Genomic DNA, 22,648 nt, shown 5'->3' with positions numbered 1-22,648 from the left:
AAATGAGACATCTTATCTTCACGATTAAATTTTGAGAAACTTTATCACCATCCAAAGATTTAAGGCAAATTTTGAAGTTATTAATTATTTCAATGATATCTAGATGTGTCATCATACTCTTCTCCTTTTAAAGCTGTGGAGGCATAGCTTTATTATTATTATGACATTAAATTATGTCAAATAAAGATTTAAAATGAAGTAAGGTTGGTTCTAAGAGGGATTTCAGTCAGTGCTAGGCCCATGATGTCGCTACTCACTCACACTGGAAACAATGTTGGAACAAAAACCTTTAAAGCTTCACAATGCTGCTTTTCCACTGAAGGAGAATCTACTGTTCTCTTTTGGAGATAATCATACATTTTGAGGAAGAGACTTTGGACAAAGTATTTATTTCAGTCTTAAACATTTATAACAACTTAAGGCAACATCGGTTTAAAAGAAAACATTGTTATCTCAATATATTTACATAGAGCAGTTTGAATGTAAGTGTGCGTGAAACTGTGAGAATCAGGATGATTTTGACAACCTTGAAGCAACATAGAGGTAAAAACTGGGGGTTATAGAACATGTCTATGTTGGTGTGTATCGAAGAAAACCCTTATTTGAGCTAAAAGTGGTGAAGCCGGCGGGTGGGAGAGGGAAGCTTCTGGGACGTCCCTAAATTGAAGGAAGCTGTGAAGAAGGGAGGGAACAGGAAGCTGCTGGACGGCGCTGGTCCTCATCAGTCGATCTGGTCCTAGCACTGCCCTGAGCTTCAGCCGGCAGATATTAGAAAGACGGGGAATGGAATCTAGAGGAAGGAAAGACCAGCAAAATAGTTACCATCTAAAGTTTATTACAGAATAGAAGCAACTTGTACGTATTTATTTTGTGATTGTACCAAAATCTGGAAATGGTTCCCAGGTCTTTTCCACTTTTCTTTGAAACAGGATTTGTTTTAAAGGAGCAGACAAAGTTGACCAGTTGACAAACTGCAGGAGGTAGTTCAACGCATCAGTGTCTGCATGTTCCAACCTACAAAGGAACACTGGTCAAGAACTTCCCTCTGATAAATGTCCATAAATGTGTCCGAGTGAGTGGAGAACCTTACATGTGTGGTTGAAGCAGCAGAGAAGGCTCCAATCCTGCCTTCAGAAGCAGGGGAAGCCAGCAGGCAGCAAGACGTACCTGGCTGAGTGCCACACAGATCAGCTCCCTCAGCTCCTGAAGCGTTAACACAGTTTTCCCAGGATGATGCGATACAGAACAGTGTGAGGTCAAAGTGTCGGGTCGAGGGATCAATCTGTGCTCCAGAATCAGCTCCAGCAGGTCTGTTTTATCTGTGGCCAAGGCATGAACCCAGGTCTCCTCAGCCAAACGGACTCCAGCAGCTACCAGCAACCTCACAGATTCACTGAAAGAGATTTAATCATGATCAACAGGTTTAAACATCTGTTTTATTTTCTTTGTTTTTAGAGTGAGTGAGTGAGTGGTTTCAATCTGCTGCTTTACAAACCTGTACGGTTGGATGGATGAATGGCACAAGGCGAAGGAGAGTGGGGAAGAGAGGCCCAGGCTTCGTGTGCAGTCTTGGGCATTTGGACTATAACCTTCCCTTAAGAGCAGCTCCACACACTTGCTCTGATGGCTGTGGATGGCTACGTACAAAGGACTTACCATGTTATCATCACGGTCACACACACGATCCGTAACAGCAATCAGCCTCCTGAGGACACTGGATCAACAGGATTACAAAAGGTTAAAAAAACATGGACACAGTATCATCATACAACCGTAAGATGTGTTTAGAATCAGAAACATTTAAATGACAGCAATGAGACAAAATAGTTCAAAAGCGATGGAATCTGATTCATCTCAGCGACCATTTAAAAAACATGTCAAACATTCTTTGGTTGCAGCTTCTCAATAAAATAATTTGCTTCTCTCCTCTTTGTGTTCTATCACTGTTAACTCAATATCTTAGACAATAAAATACTGAAGCTGTCAAATCAATAAAGAGAAGAATCATTAGTTCAAAACCCGGTGATGCTGCTTCTTTTTCAGGGTTTTACTCTAATGTACTGACCAACAACACATCAAATAGAAAGTGCAGTACCCAATATGACCAAACTCAGCAGCAGCATGAATGGGAAACTGGGGCCAGTCATTACTGCAGTCTTTGTTAGGATCGGCCCCATGGTCCAACAACAGGTCCACACAGGCCTGGTGGCCCTCCTGAGAGGCGATCAGCAGGGGCGTGGCTAGATCAGCTGCCTGGATGTTCACATTGGCACCTAGAGTCAAAAAAGAAACAAATCAAACACAATTATGATTGATTTTATTTTTTATTTGATTGGTGTTTTAAGAGACATGGGGCAGAGAGAGCAGCTGTCAATTGCTACATATTGAATCAATGAATAAATGAGTACACCTACAGAGGAATGAGGAAAAACAACCATTTACCTGCATTAATGAGAATTTCAAGGCATTCCTGCTTTCCATACTGAGCCGCCACAAACAGAGGCGAGATATTGTGGTCGTCTAGCGCCTCCAGGTGGCAGACATTAACCAGAATGCGCACAATATCACTGTGACCCTTGGGGAGTAAAGCTTTATGTTCATTACTAGTTCAGATACAACACACTGAGTCGAGTGTGTGCTTGTGATTTTAACAATAACCTTGAAAACAGCTTGATGAAGGCAGGTCCAGCATGACGGAGTGTGTGTTCTGTTGACCTCTGCACCTTCACCAACCAGCAGTTCCACAACCTCCTGGTGTCCCCCATCTACGGCTGAAGGAAATTAGAAGCTGATAAATACTAGAGATAGAATTAATCCAAGAGTTTAACATTACCAACCCAAAGACAAAATAAAAAAGGATCAAATTCACATTAGTTTGATACTGTTCGCATGTTGTACCTGCATACAGAGGACAGGACGAGTCATTCGTTGGCTGGTTGATGTTGGAATGTGCTTTGAGGAGGAGTCGGACCACCGCCAGGTGTCCACGCTGTGCTGCCAGGTAACAAGCAGATTCCCCCTCATGTGTCAGGGAGTTCACATACGCACGGCAGCCACGGGGGGAGCCTCCTGCTTCCACACAGAAGGAATCATTTCAACTGTTGTTTCTCAACTTTAAGGCAAATTCATAAACTAGCACTCAAAGGAGAGAGGGAGGCATCGTTCAGTCGATTATTTTGATGGCTGATTACTAACTTGAATCCTGGTAGTAAACATTTTGCACAGTTGGTCCAATTTAGAGACAGGTTCATTAATCACCTTGTTCAGTGGCAGTTAAAAGAAATCCAGACATTCTCTGGCACTATAGCTTCTGAAACGTCAGGATTTGGTGCATTTCTCTGTTTTCATTTCTTTTAGAATCAGTGCATCTAGGTTTTGAACAGCTGTTATCAAGAAAATTGGCTATTTTAGTCAGCAATCCCAGATTCTGAACAGCTAATTGTGCAGATTCTCATTCATCCAGGTCCTGGTATATATCTGAGGAACTGAAGCAACCACCTGGGTGAGAGGTGAAACATCAGTTACCTCTACAACGATACAACTCCTGAAATGGTTGTGTGTTTCTTTCAGATTTGCACTAAAGCAATCCCCCTTGTACCAGGAGAAGCCCAACAGAAGCCCCTGGTCTTACCGCCGGCAGCAGAGAGCACCTCCTGCACACAGCCGGCGCTCCCAGCGGCTGCAGCCTCGTGCAGCGCCACCCAGCCGCGGTTGTCCCGACAGTCCAGGCTGTGGCCGCCGCGGATCAGCCTCCTCAGCCGCCGCCTGCAGCCGGACCGGGCCGCAGAGGCCACACCGGACACGGTGTCTCCGTGACACTCCGTGAAGTCCATCATCTGCCACAGGAACAGGAGTTAAGATTAAGATTAAGATACATTTATTTGTCCCAAACACATGCACAGACATGCACAAGCACACTCATGCAAGGAGGGAAATGTAACCTCTGCTTTTAACCATCTGGTGCAGGAAACATTTAGCTCGTCTTAAGAGAAAGTCATGGTCGAGGCGTTCTTTTCATAGCATTACAGATTAAAATTTTATAGAAAATAAGGACAAAACCTCATATCATCAGTACTTTTACCATCATCTTGCCAATGCACCTTATCTACCTATTTTATTGTATTTTTATCTTGTGCTTCTGTTTTTTTTTTATTCTTTCTACCTTTTATTTTAAATTTTATTCTATTGTATTGTATTGTATTTTATTGTATTCAAATATACCGGCTGCTATGACAACTTAATTTCCCTTCGGGGATGAATAAAGTACTTTATCTATCTATCTATCTATCTATCTATCTATCTATCTATCTATCTATCTATCTATCTATCTATCTATCTATCTATCTATCTATCTATCTATCTATCTATCTATCTATCTATCTATCTATCTATCTATCTATCTATCTACGGACAAGTGAGCAGCCATGTACGGCGCCCGGGGAGCAGATGTTGGGGGAGTAAGGTGCCTTGCTCAGGGGCACTAGACAGGGTAGGGAGAATCCTCTTGGATTTTTGGACAGATCAATCCAGGTTTGTCTTTTTGTTGTTTCTCCGTGGTAATCATCTGTATCAGTTACCAGAATCCGAACAGGAGCGAAACATCAAACTAAATGTCTCCATCCATCAGGTTTTCAATCAGATTGTATTTGTACAGCTCATATTCACCAATCACAGTTTGTCTCATAGAGCTTTAACATGGTGAGACATCCTCTGTCCTTCACCCTCAACAAGAGTCAGGACAAACTACTAAAAACCCTTTTAACAGGTGAAGACACGTAGAAACCTCAGAGAGACACATGTGAGGATCCGTCTCCCAGGACGACACAAGTGACACAGATGTGTAGAGGAGAACATCATCAGGAGAAAGGTTTTAGCAGCAATGATGAGGGGAAAACATTTGGAAGGAGAACTATAATACTGTATGTGAAGCAGTCCTGCTGCATCATAGTCTGTGGTCAGCAGCAGGATCATGATCCACTATCAAGACCTGATCCACTATAGTCCACAGTCATGGTCCACAGTCAGGATCCATCATCAGACGCCATCCTGGTCCACAACCATTATCTGACGCCAACGCGACAAAGGATCCGCCATTATTATTACCATCAGATTTACAGAAAGCTTCAACACACTGAGGAGAAAGAAGCGTTTCCTCACTCTGTGTCGTCAACTGTCACTTCCGGAGTCGCAGCTTACTGACGTCACACCACAACAACGCGTCATCAGGCGCAGCGACGCGGCTGCTGCTTTGATCCGACCCGTAGATTTAGCGTTAGCAGCTAATTCCCGTTCAAATCCACCGGTCGATGATTCCCGGTGTCTGCGATACGAGTTGTTTTTCTATTGAGTTTGAAGAAATGCGAAGGAGACAATTCAGAAGCTTGAGGGAAACGAGCTGAAGCGGTTTGAGGTAAATGTGACTGTTAGCACATCTGCTGCTGCTGTGGTTATCATAGATATATATATAAAAAGGCCTTTATCTATATATCTATGGTGGTTATCTGCTCATGACACAGGGACAGGAGCTCAGAGTCTATTATGAATATATAACTGTTCATCTCGACATCAAACCAAACCAATGAGACGTCTCTTCATCTCTCAGGTGTAAGAATCTGTTTCTCACATAATGCCTCAAATTTAAAAAGGTCAAAATGAAATATCAAGATTCTAGACAAGTCGTTAGATTTCATTGACGTGTCAGATAAATCTGTAATGTTTGGGCTGAAGGTTTATTCTCCTGATCTATCTTCTGTCCAGACATCATGCAGCCTTGTCTCCTCATTCTTCTTGTTCACCCTTGTCTCCTAGCTGGTCTCCTACCCTGTCTCCTAGCTTGTCTCCTAGCTTGTCTCCTAGCTTGTCTCCTACCCTGTCTCCTAGCTTGTCTCCTACCCTGTCTCCTAGCTTGTCTCCTACCCTTGTCTCCTACCCTGTCTCCTAGCTTGTCTCCTACCCTTGTCTCCTAGCTTGTCTCCTAGCTTGTCTCCTACCTTGTCTCCTACCTTGTCTCCTAGCTTGTCTCCTACCCTGTCTCCTACCCTGTCTCCTAGCTTGTCTCCTACCCTGTCTCCTAGCTTGTCTCCTACCTTGTCTCCTACCTTGTCTCCTACCCTGTCTCCTAGCTTGTCTCCTAGCTTGTCTCCTACCTTGTCTCCTACCCTGTCTCCTAGCTTGTCTCCTAGCTTGTCTCCTACCTTGTCTCCTACCTTGTCTCCTACCCTGTCTCCTACCTTGTCTCCTCATTCTTCTTGTTCACCCTTGTCTCCTAGCTTGTCTCCTAGCTTGTCTCCTACCTTGTCTCCTACCTTGTCTCCTACCCTGTCTCCTAGCTTGTCTCCTAGCTTGTCTCCTACCCTGTCTCCTAGCTTGTCTCCTACCCTGTCTCCTAGCTTGTCTCCTACCTTGTCTCCTACCCTGTCTCCTAGCTTGTCTCCTAGCTGGTCTCCTAGCTTGTCTCCTACCCTCGTCTCCTACCTTGTCTCCTACCCTGTCTCCTAGCTTGTCTCCTACCTTGTCTCCTAGCTGGTCTCCTAGCTTGTCTCCTACCCTGTCTCCTAGCTTGTCTCCTACCCTGTCTCCTAGCTTGTCTCCTAGCTTGTCTCCTACCTTGTCTCCTAGCTGGTCTCCTACCCTGTCTCCTACCTTGTCTCCTACCCTGTCTCCTAGCTTGTCTCCTACCCTGTCTCCTAGCTTGTCTCCTACCTTGTCTCCTACCCTTGTCTCCTAGCTTGTCTCCTACCCTTGTCTCCTAGCTTGTCTCCTAGCCTGTCTCCTAGCTTGTCTCCTACCCTGTCTCCTAGCTTGTCTCCTACCCTTGTCTCCTACCTTGTCTCCTATCCTGTCTCCTAGCTTGTCTCCTACCTTGTCTCCTACCCTTGTCTCCTACCTTGTCTCCTATCCTGTCTCCTAGCTTGTCTCCTACCTTGTCTCCTAGCTGGTCTCCTACCCTGTCTCCTAGCTTGTCTCCTACCCTGTCTCCTAGCTGGTCTCCTAGCTGGTCTCCTAGCTGGTCTCCTAGCTGGTCTCCTAGCTTGTCTCCTAGCTTGTCTCCTAGCTTGTCTCCTACCCTGTCTCCTAGCTGTTCTCCTACCCTGTCTCCTAGCTTGTCTCCTACCCTTGTCTCCTACCTTGTCTCCTATCCTGTCTCCTAGCTTGTCTCCTACCCTGTCTCCTAGCTTGTCTCCTAGCTGGTCTCCTAGCTGGTCTCCTAGCTGGTCTCCTAGCTTGTCTCCTAGCTTGTCTCCTAGCTTGTCTCCTAGCTGGTCTCCTAGCTGGTCTCCTAGCTGGTCTCCTAGCTGGTCTCCTAGCTGGTCTCCTACCCTGTCTCCTGGTAGGTTCCGGTCCCTGCGGCCTCAGCAGCATCATGGTGGACGTGTCAGTGAAGAGCGGAGCGGCTTGGGTCTGTCCTCCGGGACGTCACCTGACCGATGTCCTGCTTCCTGTGCACGTCTGTGCTGGAGACGAGGAGCTGGCTCAGTCCCAGGGAGACCAGACAAACCGGTAAGAAGTATTCAGCTGCTATGAAAAGTTTGAACACACCAGAAAAAACTTAGAAATGATGTTTGAGGAGTTGTGTGTGTAGGTCACCTCCATCTTCCCTAAGAGCCAGAGATGCCTGATCTGAATGCACATGAACACTGATGTGTCTCTCTGCTGCAGTCCTGTGCTGCTGCAGCAGACGGAGGACGGCTCTCCCTGTGTCCTGACCGTCTGCTGTAGCTCCGCCTCCTCCGCCGCCATCAGCCGCCTGCTGGTCATCAGCGAGGCTCGCACCATGGAGCTGTACAACCAGACAGGAGAATACTGTGGGACGGTTCGGGGGGAGAGGGATGAGAGCTTCCAGCCGGACAAGTATGTTGAATACAGTCGAGTGTATGATAAATGATTGTTCTGATTAATGTCTGGAGTGTTGGTAGCAGCTTCTCTTCTTCTTTCTTCTTGCAGTGAAGACAGAGGACCTTTCTACAGGAAGCAGCTGATCCTGGATCTCCCATCTTCTGCTTGTGAAGTGAAGGTGAGCTACACTCACAAAACGATCATCAGCAGTGTCATGTAAACTGTTAAAACACCTTGTTAATGGCGACTCCTGTGAGAAACGCGTGTTCTTTTATCCTTTAAGAGAAGAAGAGCCGAACTCGGTTTTCTCAAATCAAAGTATTTATTTAGGAAAGCAATGAACAGGTTATCAGCAAAGCAATGGGCCTCCACACACTAGTTGTATCAGAGCGCCACGAACATCCGGCATCTGTCTATTTTATAACAGTAGATCTTCGTTCCTCCTCCTCCTCCAATGACGAGACAAGAAGACACTCCCAATGACGCTATAGTTGCTAGGCAACCTGTTAACTTCATAAATGTCCTTGAACCACAGATGCAATGTCGGCCAAAGGTGTTTACAATTGGAGAAAAGATTATAATGTTTTCAGCTATATCAAAACAAACAGCTTAACCAAAACAATGTCCCAAAATGAAGTCAACAGAGACTTCGAGACTTATCAGACAGCTGTGAGACCATTCTGAGAATGAAAAGATGATTATTTCTGCTGTACGTTCTGTTTGTACAGACATTCAAACGACTCAACCAAATCAGCATACAACATTATGACGCACACACATTCTAATTCGTAGATTAAACATTAGGAAGGAAAAGGTTATTATTAAAATCATTTGTATGAATGCCTAATATATAGCTAAAACTATTTCTGTCCCAACCTATCTTTATTGTTTAGAGTTCAGTCAGCAAAGGCTATAGTTAAAAGTTTGAAATTCCTAACACTCCACATACAAGCGCCTTGGACCCAACAGTTTTTCATCCAGTTACAATTAGAACTAGATATGACTGAATCCTCTGTCTCTGTCTCCTAGCTGCTCTCCCTGGCCGGTAGAAGCAGTGTCTTGGTTTGTCAAGTCTTCGTGGGTCTTCAGCCGCTGCTGCCCGGCCTGGTCCGGGGCCCCGGCATCGACATGGAGCAGGTGCAGTGTCTGGTTGAAGATATGGGAACCAGCCTCTCACCTGGAGCACAGAACCTCATGGAAATGGTCCATTTCCAGCAAAAGGTGTGTGTAAAGGAGCAAAGAGTCTTTTCATATTCCGATTAAAGGTCAAGAGGTGATCAGAGGTAATTACAACATTAACATGAGTTAGAGACTAAAGCAACGGTGACTCATTCCAGAACCAGACCAGCTCTCTGGGTGCTTTCCTGCCTCTCCTGATGGGGGGTGGAGCCTTGTCTGTCCTGGCTCGAGGAGCAAACACCTCCCTAGCAGCCGTCAGCAACCACAACCAGTCTGCAGAATCCACGGTATCAGTCCTATCCATGCTGTGGTTTGCTCTCAAGCCCAAGTTTGGTCCCTCTGTCCCTGCAACAACATGTGTCTGTGTTTAGCCTCCACTGGGCTTCATCAGCCCTGCAGACGGAACTCCAGTGTCTGAGAACGGAGCCATGTCCACCGGCTCCATCTCCTCTCCAGACTCCGGACTGTCTGACATCAACACTGAGAACTCAGGTAAGAGAGAAGAAAGGATCTACTCCACAGGGACTGGATCTGTCTCTAATGTGGAGGTAAATTGTTTCTGACTTGATCTAAATGCAGAATAGAATTTCAGTTTGTGATGAGATGAACAAGTGAGGTCATTCACTGCTTAGTCCCTTTCAACAAACCATATCAGCTGACCAGGTTTCAGTGTGGGTAAAATCCTCTCCTGTGTTTAGCCAGCGGTGATGACAGGAGCCTGGTGAGCCACACCCACTTGGCAGAGATGATGTCACAGTTCCTGAAAGGTCAACATGGACAGGCGCTGACCTCGGGCCCTGAGTTCCTGCCCGTGCTCCAGAGCGTCTGCGGTCAGGTGACGCAGCTGAGACTGGATGATGCTGCCGGAGAGAAGGAGAGGCAGCTGAGGAACTGGTGAGAGGACTTCACTGAGTGCCCCGACGATGAGTTTCAACTAGGGTTGCAAAGGGGTGGAAAGTTTCCGGTAAATTTCCGGAAACTTTCCACGGGAATATTAAGCTCGGGAATTTTGGGAATTTTGAAAAAAATAAAACTATGCAAATTAAACCCTGAGCAAAAAAAACATCATTCAAAACTCTATTTTAAAGAAAACGTTGAGTTTCAACCCTCCACTGGTCATTCTTCCATCACATGCACAGATAACTCCCAGCATGCTTCACTCTACAGCAGGGCTATTGAGGCCTGCTGTAGTGTGCAGGACTAGTCAGGTAAGTTTCCATGATATTACTGGGGAAATATATTAGCATGCTGATTGAGGATTGTTCATCTGTTCATCTAGACTATTTCCATTCATTTATCCATCAATTGTAAAATATTTGTACAGACGATTCCAATTGTTTGGCTAACTATTTATATCTCTGGCATTGCATTAGTGTTTTGTTACAAACTTTTTTCTCATCTTATTCTACAGAACAATGCCACGTGCACTCTCTCATGTGTGGAGACATTTCACCCCATCCAATGTAGAAGGAAAGGCTGTGTACATTTGCAAATACTGTGCAAAGACCTATGTTAAGAATGACACAACGATGCAGAAGCATATAGTCAAGTGCCCAAAGTTTCCTCAGGGCTCAAATCAGCCTATGACACAACAAAATGTTTATATTCATGTCTGTATATGACAAGGTAAATACAGTTAGTATAAATTACCCACAACATTTCCAGTTTATTCCCGGTTATTCCCGTTAATTCCCGTTAATTCCCGTATATTCCCGTATATTCCCGTTAATTGCCGTTAATTCCCATGCAAAGTTTCCAACTTTGAATATTCCCGGAATTTTGCAACCCTAGTTTCAACTATATTTCACTTTTAGTTTGTGTGTATCGTGGACTTTTGTTTTAATATCATCTCACTGCTGCTGCTCAGAGTAACTATGAATTCATCCTGACTTCACACTCGCCTCTAACATCGAACCCATGTTCCAGGTAGGAGCTCCAAGTTGATGATCTAGCTCCACCTTGTGTCAGAAAGATGTTACTGTTTGGATCCTCTAGCTTAACACTCACATGACAGCAAATTTCAGAAATGCTGTGATTGATTTTAGATCACAAAAACTTTTTAAATTTAGTTTAATCAAGTCACACTCATTTTTGAGTCCACAGGACTTTTAAAGTGACATCGCTGTGACTCTCAAACTCCTCAGTCTGGATTCAGACACAGTTCAGCATCGTGTGAAAGTAATTGTTGTCATATTGATTCTCAAAAACGTTCTGGTACCAATTGTGGTTAGTGAAGGACGGACAGACTCAAATACACACATTGATCCGGGCTGGGTCAGTGCTTGGTCCCACAGGACGGACACTGAGACAATAGGGTTCTTTTATTAGCACTGAATGTGTGAATCGTTCAACCATTACACACCGCACGAGAGAATAAGTAACAGATCTAGCTGATACTGATGAAAAGGTTTAAAATGAGCTCACTTGATTTACAGCTGATCTTAGTTTGTGAAAAAAGTGAAAAATGTCTTTTTGACGCGGAGCCACGAGGTTGATAAATGAGTCTCTTTGTCAGAGCGGCACATGTGGGCTGAGAGCGAGTCAGCTGAGTCTGACTCCACCGAGCAGAGAGGACAGCGGCTTAGCGGTACGTCTTCACCCCAACACATCCGTCTTCTTATCCACCGCAGAAATATTTACAGTTTGATACGAGAACAGAAGGAAATCTAATATCTTCCATGAGAAAAGGTTTGGCAGCACAAAGTATTGTTTGTTTCAAAGCTGCTGATAACACTTTTTTTCTCGTGAACTGACTTTCTAATAACCTCAGCATCTTGAAAATGTTTCAGTTTCTCACATTTCCAAGAATAACTTTGACAAATGCACGAGGTTGCATTTAGTTGTTTGTTCACCTTGTAGGGAAAGATAGTGACAGTAATTTAAATCAGTTTGTAAAGACGTGCAAAGTGTCTGGAACGGTTTGAGGAGCTGGAAGAAGAGACGTTGTGTGAATCCTGTTTTTGAGTTTCCCGTCCCGGTGGTTAGGATCAACCGTTAGCTCAGCTGTCTGAGAGTTTCATGAGGAGGATGGATGCAGCAGGAGTTTGAGGTTAAAGGAGGAACATGGTCGGCTCTCACTGTGGGTGGTTGACTTAGCGCTGGTGCTTATATTTGAGTTTTGGTCTCTCATTGCTCACCTTTCTATCACCTCCTAAAGTCACATAGTTAATTTATTATCACCTTTAACAAGTGGCAGCTGGAGTTAACAGCTTCTGAGAAATAGAGCAGAAACTGACGCTCCTGTTCAAACAAGGTTTTCTGTGGATGTTTAAACTGAGGTTATCAAACTGGTATTTGATGATTATTAATGATGAAAGCATTTGTCCTTGTCTTGTTTTTAGTGAACAGGCCACTTTATATATATATATTTTTTTAGATCCATGATTGTTACGCCTCATTTTGGAACTGAACTCTTTCTCTGAATACACTTTCCTTTTAAATCAGTGTTATCCTGTTGTCCCCCCGCTCCACAGGGAGCTGGACTCAGCCATGGAGCGGCGTCTAGACGAGATGGAGCGGAGGCTGAAGGAGCACGTGGACCGGCGCCTGGACGCTCTGGAGCAGAAGTTGGAGAAGGCCCTGCTGGTGGCTCTTAACCAGGGAGACATGAGCAGCTCAGCAGGAGGAGCAGCGTCCAGCGGACCTGAGGAGCCCAGCGCTCCGACTTCGGCCATGCACTGACCTCAGAGCTGCTAACAGACTAACTTATCATGTGACCTGGGGCCTCGCTGCCCCTGGTGCTCCTCAGACCCTAGTGTCAGCGGGGGGGGGGCAGAGCAGGAAGCATGCAGGCACTAACAAAGACACAGTTAAAGATCCAAAGGGAAATATGGACAACATTAACTCAATAACTGTAATAATCTGCTGAAGGTAAAACCAGAAGTTTCTCGGTAGATGGAAAAACCCATCACCTCCACTAAAGGTTCTGTCTTTTACCTGTAGTTAAGTGAAAGTCCTCAATGCACAGATTGTCTCATCAGCTTGAGATGTTCTTAGAGTTTCAACTTCAGAAACAAAGAAGTTCCAGCTCCAGAAATTCAATAGTTGAATTTGCAAAACCCCAAATAAAGTAGAATTGGCAGGAAACGTTCAGTCAGATCCCGACTGCAGAGAAACGTGAGGACAAGGTTTTGTTGCCGTGGTGTTCGATGCTCAGCAGTTTGAACACAATCACAACACTCACCTTCACAGTATAAACTGTTACTGCACTGATCTGGGTTTAGGATCGTCAGGTCCGAATTAAAAGAGTGCATTAAAGAGGCTGTAACTGATTCAAATGTTATTTTAATATGACACTGTAATGTTTTAATGTCTGTAACATAAAGCTTATCTTGCAATGTAAACTTTAAAATGACTTGACCTGTGATATGGATGATTTTAATAACTGTACTAATGTAAATAGCAAATAAAAATATATTTATAATGATAAATGTTTTATTGTTTAGTAACTGTTTATGCCACCGTACTTTTGCACAGAAGTACATTTCAACAGTGAGTATTTTGCAGAAGAAAAATCTTTCAGCATCGATTTGACTGAAGCATATTGACAAAGCTGATTTATTGATATTTCATGAAGGTAACAATGACAGAGGAAAATGCTGCTCATGAGTTTCCCGCAAGCGAAAATCAACGAAGCAGATTGTTCCTCCAGGGCCTTCCAGGAACGCTGAGTCACACATGGGTTAGAACCAGCGAGGTCACAGGCTCCTCATGTGGAGAGAGAGTCTGGACTGAAGATATCTGAGGAGGAGGACAGCAAATTATAAAATCATGTGCGGATGTTCTGTTAGAAATGTGGAGTCAGCAGCAAAGAGTCGTGGAAGAAAGTGTGCTTCGTGAATCAGGACAAACTGGGTCACTGCTTCATCCCCGTGAGGTCGACAGGAAAACTGAGCTTCTCCAGCTGGGAAATGTCATTCAGACTATTTGAGAATAATTCTGTGGCTTGTGCAGACAAATCAATAGTTAGAATAAAAACCAGTAGAAATAATTGTTCACTCAACAATGTAACCAGAAGGTCGTCTCAGTAATTGTCTCACATCACAGAATCTCTCTTTGGCAGATGCAGTTCCTGAGTTTCCATGTTTTGGAATGTTTCTTCTCGTCCAAGTGGGTGTAAAAGTGAAGATCGAATGTTCATTGTTGACATTGGAAACAGCCGTCGACTGTTCAAGCTCAAGTAGAATTAAAAAGAAGGGCCTCAGGCCTGTCCTCGCCCAAACCACAGGATTCATTCATTTGACTTGTGGAACTTGTTTTGACCAGATTTAAAAAAGATGAGGAGTTTAATTCTAATGTTTCCACTCTAGATCCTCGTTTATCTTATAATATGGACATTTAGACCCACAACTACTGAACCTAGGTTCTACAACAAGACGTAAGAATCTCAATAGAGGAACAGTAGATATAAAAGAAGACGAATTTGGTTTATAGATGTTCTCTGTGTTAAAACACGGTGCTGGCTTACGTCAGGTGACCTGCAGCATGAACCTGCTCAGAGCTCAGTGTGTTATATGAAGAGTTACACAACACCTCTGCTCCGGTGGGGCTCAGACACACACACACACACACACACACACACACACACACACACACACACACACACACACACACACACACACATGGGGCCAGCAGATTGAGTCATGCAGTGTTTCACTCACAGAACAGGGAACAAGATGTTTGAGTGATGATGATGAGTTCTTTCTCAACTTGTTTTCTCCGTCTCCTTGTGAACACAACTTGGCGTCTGGTGGGGTTCAGGGGTTCAGTTTCCTCTATAATATCTTTAATGGAGATATTATATTGTGAAGTAATGGTTCGCGCATGAGGTTGAATTTGTAGATTTATAGTTGCAGCACCTTTCAAACCTGCTTGGATTGATTTGATCCAAGTTATTGAGTCTAAAGTTCAAGAGGAAGAGGTTCATGAAATGTCTTCAGAAGCTCAAGGATCTATAACAGCTCCTTTAGAGAATCTTCAAGTGAGCACAAAACTCAGTTTCTCAAACTCTGGACTGAAACTTCAACACTGTTAATAAAGACAACACCTTAAAAAAATGTATTTATTCCCTTTTTAGAAAAACTGTCAACAAACACAGAGACAAAAATACTATTTAAAAATTTTCCCTCAAAACAAACAAAACTACGGAAAGATTGTGTGCGTAGAAGAAAACGGTGTGTGATGGTGGAAAGTAAAGGGAGGATTAGAGGAAGAAGAGCAGGGTTCACCTCCAGGGCCGTGAGGTCGGACCGGTGAAGATGTGCGACGGCTTTGAAGAGAAGTCGTTACTGATAACTACAAGTTCTCACACACAGCAGGTGTGGCCCTGGTAGGTTGCTTGGTTTTTCAAAGTGTTCATGATTGGTTGAAAAACACTGAGAAGCAGCTGGAGACTGGCCGAGCTGTGGAGTCGTTGGTTGGAGGTCAAGGGTCGATCTCCTCGGGGACGATGGTGAGCAGGACGTCCTCGTTGCCTCGCCTCACCACCGCTCGCAGCGTGTCGTCCCTCTTGATGGCGTCGCTGACATCGCTGGCCGAGGAGACGCGCTCGCCGTTGATGCTGATGATGACATCACTCTGCTGCAGGCCAGCACTGAGGGCGAGAGAGAACGTCAAGGTTAATAAATTTGTTTCATTGACAGAGTTCTCGAGTCTGGTCTCATGTACATCTGACTTCTCCTGCAATGACTGTAACTGCTAGTTGACTTTGCCATAGTATTTTATTGACGAATTGTTTAATACCTTGTATTACTGTGTATATATATATATGCATATTTATTTCATTCCTATTTATTCAATGTATTAACTTTTAATGTATCAACTTTTTTATTGTACCCTCGGCACCATTGAAAATGAGGGTCTTATCCCTCAATGTGTCTTCCGAGGCTTAAATAAATATTCAATCAATCAATCAAAAAAAAAAAAATCAAATAATCAATAAGAAAAACAGTGTTGATCCTGTAAATACTGATCTGTGAATATCTAGAACAATGTACAAAGGCTGATAAGGATATTGAATAATGTTGGGAAATCAGTGTCATTTTCATGACTAATATTTTCTTTCGACTCAATTGATCAAGTCTTTGATCTGGTCTCATAAATCACCTCTTTCTATTTGAATGAATCAAACCTTCCACATGTGCTCGTGCACTAGTACATGTTGCTTCCATTAGTGAGACTGTTTGTCCTCCAGGGTCACATGACTTCAGGCCTATTTCCTGGACACCAGTCTGACAAAGAGCCACTACTTTATATTACGGTCTGCAAATATGGAGCATTGTGTATTTTGATGCTCATCTGAATCTCCTCATTGTACCAACTCTTCAGAGTTCAGAACCCATCGTTGATTCTTTTGTTCTCGCATCCAGAAGTTTGACCTTCTGGGCCGAGGGAGATGAGGCCAGAGAGAAATGAGGATCTGCTCTGACTGACGCAGGAAGCTGGAGGAGTCGGACAGGGCGGGAGACTTTCTGATTCTGTCTTCAATGCCAGCTTTTCAGCAGCTTCAAAACCTGGAGTCAACTTTCTGTGTCCGTCTCACACAGAGAGTTCAAACCTGACTAATGTCCTGTCAGCAGGATCAGCCCTTCGCCCTGACTCCTCCCTGTGTTCCACATAAACCACAAGACAACACGTAAACACTCTTTCTGCTGTTTCCTCAGGTGCAGGCTGTTGGTGGTTTGACTTCAACAAGCTTTTCAAATAGTAACCACCAAACTTTCCAGGCTCAAATACATTCTGCAGGAGTGAGACTACAAACACTTTACTTTCCTGAATTCTCACGTACACCGTGACAAACCTCGTAACTGAGTAATTGAAACATGTCTCACATCAAACTCAGGATCGAATCTTTGAACCTGTTAAAAATACAGTTTGTCAGTTTGTGGTATTGGCAGCGACATGGGAGTAAGTGACGAGCCACTCACGCCTCCGCTGGAGTCCTGCTGATGACCTCGATGACATAAGCCCCCGAGGTGACGTCTGGGAAGTCTAAATGTCTCTCCTTCAGCTCGCTGGCAAACCTGAGGGGAGACGAGGAGGGAAACAACAGGAACATGAGCTGTTAGACCAACTCTCCTCAGAACACCAGGTTTGAATCGAACTGGAGGACAGGATGCATCGTGATCAGAGACCACAGCACTCAGTAGCTCTGGTGTCAGAGAGCAATCAATGATCAGAGCTTATCTAAATGTTGTTAAAGTTTTTCACAATGAACGTTTTATATCAGCTTCAAGTGAACTTGTGTGATTTCCTCGTGCGTTTCTGAGTTTTCTTGCCACCGTCCAAGTCTAAGCAGCGTAAGTTAATGGGTTAATGTGTGACTGGTTGTTTTTCCCGGCTCTGAGACTGGTGACCGGACCAGGGTGGACCCGGCCTCTCGCCCCTGGGACTTCAGTAATGACCCACATCAGAGGTGGAGCTGGTCTCTGACCTGCCGGACGTGGGCGGGGCTGATTCACATTCCTGTTCAAACTGCTCATCTAAAGCTGAGCTCACTTCCCTTAGTTCTGAACGTTGGGATTGAGACACACCCGTTTCATTAGGTTAATGAAACAATAATGTTGTTGATTTGAAAGTTGTGCAGATACAATTATTGTTTTATTACTTTCCCTCCAAAATATTCTACCCCAAACTTTACCCTGAGAAATGGAGCCAAAACCAAATGGCCTTTTAGTCAGTTTATTTAAATGAGTCTGACTCTTAAGTGGATGAGCTATTATACGGTTCACAAGCTATATTCAAATAAAGTATTGAATCATGAGAAGAACTTACGCTGGAGTGAGACTCATCATTTTAACACCAATGTATTTCTTGGTTGTGAAAGTTGTACCTGGAGAACAGAATGAAACATGATTAGTTTCCTCATTGTTCATTTTAAATGAATAATCTTCTTCTACTATAGGAATCAAGTCCAGAAAAACATCTTCCCTGTGAGACATTTGTCAGGTAACACCAACAATACCAACTTAATTGATGCATTCCAGATTATTAGTGAAATGACGATAAGAACAGAATCATAAACAACCTTAAACCCACAACATTTATGACCCTGTGCAAACAGTATAATCTCTCTTGTTTTCTACTGAGCCACAGAACACATGTGCTGCATTAATGTTCATAATATTCTGAGATTTTTCAGAGGAACATCTAGAGGTAGAAGCCACTAAACTCTGTAATGATGTAGAGAAAACAGACAATAAAACACACACATGCTTTTAATATATATTTGGCTCAGATTCATAATCTGATCTTAAATTGACAGTTTTACAAGCTGCTGAAGCATCTTTGATTTACTGCTATGATGAAACTGTAAGGATAATAGTTTTTGTTTTTATAGTTTTCATTACAAGTAGTGACTCATCCCACATGAGCCCATTCTGAGAACCATGTTTCTGGGATGGTTCTCAGAATGAGCTCCAAAGTAAAGATGATCAGATTCAAACAGAGTCTAACAGCAAACAGCCTGTTTATTAAAATGTTACCAACTGACTTACATCCAAATGATGAATGTCCCTCATCCATATTTAACTAATCTAATCTATTATGGGTGGTTCTCTTGAAAAAGCATTGAAGGTCACTTTCTGTCTACGAGGATACAACTTGTTATTATAATAAGAATATAAGAGTAAATATAAATGATAGATAAATAATAAATGGAGTGAAACTGGTGCAAACCTTTGATTTGTCTGTCATGTGACTCTGCCAGAAACTGCCTGATCTTAACGGAGGGGATGGCGAAGGAGATTCCTGCTGTGACCTTCAGAGTGTTGATGCCAATCACCTCTCCGTCCTGCACGACACACACACACACACACACACACACACACACACACACACACACACACACACACACACACACACACACACACACAAACACACACACAGCTCAGCGTCTGTTTCTTCTGTCGTGAGGTGATGAACCAGTAAAATGAACTTGAATTTCAAGGTCGATATTAAATCTTTTTTTTTTAATCAACATATTGAATATTATCAAGTCTAGTCAATAGTAAAACAATTCTTATAATATGTGTACATTATAAGAATTCAATGAGGATATAAGGACAGAAAGGTTCTGAATCTGTTTCAGTTTTCTCTCACTTACCAGATTGACTAGTGGTCCTCCTGAGTTGCCGTACTGCAAGAAAACATATAAGAAAAGAGATAAGCAAACACCGGATGAAAGAATCATATTGAGTTTGTTTAGAATTGTTCCTAATAAACGATGAAAACAGGTCCTGTTATTCACCAACAGCTTTGATGACCTTTCATAATGTTGCTGTTTGGATTCTCTCCCGTCCACATGCAGCCAGTGAGCAGATCAATGTGGAGGATTGTAAATGAGTCAAGAAGCCGTGGAACTGAGACAGAATAACCTCAGGCTGTTTCATACACAGTCAAACTCACACATGGTTATCATAAACCTGAAAATAGGTCATGTCGTGTTCACTTTTGCAGAATTTGAAGACTTTAGGGAATAAAAGTGCTGGAAGGTTTCTGATTTTTCTCCACACAGTGTTGAGCCTCAGGGCCCTCCTCTCTTCGTTCCTGTCTCTTCACTCACATTGATGATGGCGTCGGTCTGGATGTAGTCCATGTCGGAGTTGCGGAGGCCCAGCTCCTTGCCCCCCCTCTGGGTGGTGCTGACGATGCCCGTGGTGACGGTGTTCTGCAGGGAGAAGGGGCTTCCGATGGCCACCACAAACTCACCGGGCCGCAGGTCGGCCGAGCGGCCGAGCAGCAGCACCGGCAGCTTGGTCTGCTCCACCAGGACCAAAGGAAGAGGAAGACATATGGTTGAAGGAAGGATTCAGTTTGAGGTAAAAACTCTACATGTTCAAATGTCAAAGACAGTGAACGGTTAGTAAACGTATTCGATTTATGACTGACAAAGACAAACGAGTTGAAGCCGTCTCATACATGCTCTGTGAACCTGGAGCTGAGTCAGCTCTTCATCCACAACCCAAACTCTGACCAAACTCAAACTGTGAATCTCCACGAGGACGACCCGCTGGTCGTTGTGAAGGATTATCGTCTGGCAGCTGCATCGGAAACACTCTGCAACTTCACCTCAACACACTCAACACTGACCTGCAGTCAACGGCTGTTTCCAACAGGACATCTCAATGTCACACTTTCTCATCTCCTCACTTGAAGCCACTGGGCTCATTCCAGCAGATGGAAAGAGAATATGGCTGCAGAGGTGAATATTTATCATGAAACATATTGTGAAAGTGTGTGTGTATTGTGATGGGATGTGATATTGTGTAGGAGGGTGGAGGGATAGTTGCTTCATGTTATTCTGTGGGTGTGATGTTGACCTCAACCACAAGTGCTGAGCAGTTTTGGGATTTCTGAACAATTTCATGCCCCAAGTTTCAGTTTCACCACGAAGCTCGGCCCAAACATGTCATGAGCTAACCCAGTGTGTGTGTGTGTGTGTGTGAGTGTGTCTTAATAATGTATTTGCTGACATGATGATGAGCTGAGACGGGGGGGGGGGGGATTGCTCGATGGGTTACTTCTGTACTTTGGGTGGAAGTTGAGACGTGTCGTCCATGTTCATGTTCAGTCATTGATTCAGAATGTTTCTGTTTCAAACTCTCGTCTTCAGCCCAGAACGAAACCGGCTCAAACAAGCAGACACACCGAGCCCATTGTTCAGGACTGAGTCATCAGAGGAAGATGGTTCTGTGGGTTTTGTCTTTTTAATTAAGAGTTAATGCAGCGTGAATGACAGCTGTGCTGACTGAGCCCACAGTGGGTTACCATGGTTCAGTTCAGAATCCCTCACAAAGAATTAGTTTATACATTTCCTGTGAGTTCCTCGGACTCCACAGAGCAGATGTGACCTCATGGAACTGTCTCTTCTTTCAGAATGCTTCTTCAGACCTTCTTCAGGCTTCAGCAGCTCTGATGAACACTGATGATATCCATCAACATATTTAATGAGTTGAATGTTGTGAGAGAATAAAACCCACATGAAATGTTCCTCTGTCTCCTGACCTGCTCCACACTGATCCACTTTCATGACTCATTACATTAATGTGCTGAGGTGACTTCCCTCTAACATCCCACTGGAAGGTTTATGAGAGCACATTTTCAAAAGAAGAACAAATACCTGAGTTTGTGAGTTTGTTTTGGAAAAATAAAGACATGCAAAAAAATTATCAATCTAAGAGGAACACGGGACCAAGGAGAACACAGAGCGGGACAACGTTTTGAAAGAGCTGAACCGGACGGATCGTGACCCTGATAAAGATGAAAAATTATACATCAAATGATAAAACAAGTCAAGATTAGGTCTCTTCTGAATGAAAACCAATAATTATCCTCACTTCTCATAATTGAATCAAATCCGTGGAGACTCAGATCTTGTATGAATGAGATAATGAACGACATCGTCCACGTTCTAATGACCTGAGTGTTGTAGAAGCTTTGCAGTGAAGCTGCTCCCAGTGTCTGTCAGCACCTGATTGCTCCTCTGCACATTCTCCTCAGCTTCTCCACACATTACACTAGTCACAGAAACTGGATGAGCTTGTGGAGTTCACATCTGAAACCTCATGACGAACGGCGGAGAGGGAGACGCCTCAATGAAGAATGGAACTACTACTCACCGGTGCATCGATCTGGATCACAGCGATGTCGGCCTTCTCGTCCACGTCTTTAATCTTTGCATCAAATGTGGCTCCGCTCTTCAGCTCCACCTGGAGGATGAGGAGGGAACAGGATGCTGTTTCCTTAGATCTTATTTTTGTGGATAAAAGATATTGTTAACATGATTCACTCTGACCATGTCTCTCAGCGCGTACCTTTATTCTTTGCTTATTGGCCACGACGTGGGCGTTGGTGACGATGAGTCCGTCCTCGGACACGATGAACCCGGAGCCGCTGGCCACCGCCACCTCCCGCTTGGAAAACATCGTCCTGAGCAGAGACAGATATAAAATATAAAGAGGACATCAAACATGGCCGCCGACGTCTTTTACTCACAGAAATGAATCTCTACACAAGATACAATCCTTTCTTTAAAAGCTTGTTTGAGACTGATGGAACCTGAAGTCACACTGGTCCAAATATGGAACACGATAAAAACGAGTATCAGTGCCAAACCAGAACTGACAATAAAGTGAAGTACCACTACCTTCTGACCTTAGTGTGTGTGTCGGTGTGTGTGTGTGTGTGTGTCTGTGTGTGAATCAGAAAGCATGTCTCACTTGCGGTACAGTTCAATATGAACCACAGCCGGTGCGATCTTCTCCACCACGTCAGCGATGAAGTTGAACTTGAAACGAAGACTGTCGGGGTCCTGCTGACCTGAAGGAGAGAAAACACACTGTCATCAAGCTGTATCACACACACACACACACACACACACACACACACACGCACTGCAGCTGCTGTGTTTGACCTGATCCAGATGTGCAGGATCTAAACTGAAGGTCTGACAGCAGCTGGACACTTTCTGTGTTTCCACTGAAGCTGATAAAACAAAGGAAATGACTCAGAGGCTGAAAGACGCAGCGAGAGAGGAGGACACGTCAGGATGTTTTCTGACATAATTGTAATATTTCACACGAAAGCACCGACACCTCACATTAGCAACCAGCATCTGTCACAGCTGCAGATGTTT

At 43.9% G+C, this 22,648-nt stretch overlaps 3 protein-coding genes across 4 annotated transcripts in view; 1 reads left to right on the top strand and 2 right to left on the bottom strand.

Annotated features, from left to right (window-relative positions):
• Nucleotides 1-382: 382 nt before the first annotated feature.
• Nucleotides 383-5,165, bottom strand: asb3 (ankyrin repeat and SOCS box containing 3). Of its 2 annotated transcripts, none has more exons than XM_061095040.1 (10): nucleotides 5,104-5,165; nucleotides 3,632-3,836; nucleotides 2,899-3,072; nucleotides 2,659-2,771; nucleotides 2,443-2,575; nucleotides 2,096-2,273; nucleotides 1,496-1,714; nucleotides 1,091-1,393; nucleotides 881-1,014; nucleotides 383-790 (listed from the first exon to the last, which is right to left on the bottom strand). In XM_061095040.1, exons 1-10 carry the CDS (start codon nucleotides 5,104-5,106, stop codon nucleotides 558-560), a joined length of 1,695 nt encoding a protein of 564 aa, XP_060951023.1. In that variant the 5' UTR covers nucleotides 5,107-5,165; the 3' UTR covers nucleotides 383-557. The 2 variants fall into 2 exon arrangements, with proteins under 2 accessions (XP_060951023.1, XP_060951024.1); XM_061095041.1 differs by having other exon boundaries at nucleotides 2,899-3,069.
• A 64-nt stretch (nucleotides 5,166-5,229) lies between these two features.
• On the top strand, nucleotides 5,230-13,414 carry c21h10orf88 (chromosome 21 C10orf88 homolog). The gene is made up of 9 exons (XM_061095039.1): nucleotides 5,230-5,410; nucleotides 7,335-7,500; nucleotides 7,660-7,851; nucleotides 7,945-8,014; nucleotides 8,866-9,057; nucleotides 9,174-9,302; nucleotides 9,387-9,507; nucleotides 9,714-9,909; nucleotides 12,489-13,414. Exons 2-9 carry the CDS (start codon nucleotides 7,364-7,366, stop codon nucleotides 12,694-12,696), a joined length of 1,245 nt encoding a protein of 414 aa, XP_060951022.1. The 5' UTR covers nucleotides 5,230-5,410; nucleotides 7,335-7,363; the 3' UTR covers nucleotides 12,697-13,414.
• A 1,648-nt stretch (nucleotides 13,415-15,062) lies between these two features.
• LOC133027831 (serine protease HTRA1B-like) overlaps nucleotides 15,063-22,648 on the bottom strand; it is a 10,399-nt gene continuing 2,813 nt past the window's right edge. Inside the window, exons 2-10 of the mRNA XM_061094974.1 lie at nucleotides 22,233-22,332; nucleotides 21,828-21,942; nucleotides 21,633-21,722; nucleotides 19,577-19,771; nucleotides 19,118-19,150; nucleotides 18,691-18,805; nucleotides 17,788-17,845; nucleotides 16,941-17,036; nucleotides 15,063-15,607 (exon numbers count right to left, since the gene is read on the bottom strand). Coding sequence (XP_060950957.1) covers nucleotides 15,439-15,607; nucleotides 16,941-17,036; nucleotides 17,788-17,845; nucleotides 18,691-18,805; nucleotides 19,118-19,150; nucleotides 19,577-19,771; nucleotides 21,633-21,722; nucleotides 21,828-21,942; nucleotides 22,233-22,332 — 971 coding nt within the window. The 3' untranslated portion in view covers nucleotides 15,063-15,438. The remainder of the gene's footprint in view (nucleotides 15,608-16,940; nucleotides 17,037-17,787; nucleotides 17,846-18,690; nucleotides 18,806-19,117; nucleotides 19,151-19,576; nucleotides 19,772-21,632; nucleotides 21,723-21,827; nucleotides 21,943-22,232; nucleotides 22,333-22,648) is intronic.

The sequence above is a fragment of the Limanda limanda genome, chromosome 21 (genome assembly GCF_963576545.1).
Source record: "Limanda limanda chromosome 21, fLimLim1.1, whole genome shotgun sequence".
Lineage (NCBI taxonomy): Eukaryota > Metazoa > Chordata > Actinopteri > Pleuronectiformes > Pleuronectidae > Limanda > Limanda limanda.
This window is presented reverse-complemented; position numbering and strand designations above follow the sequence as displayed.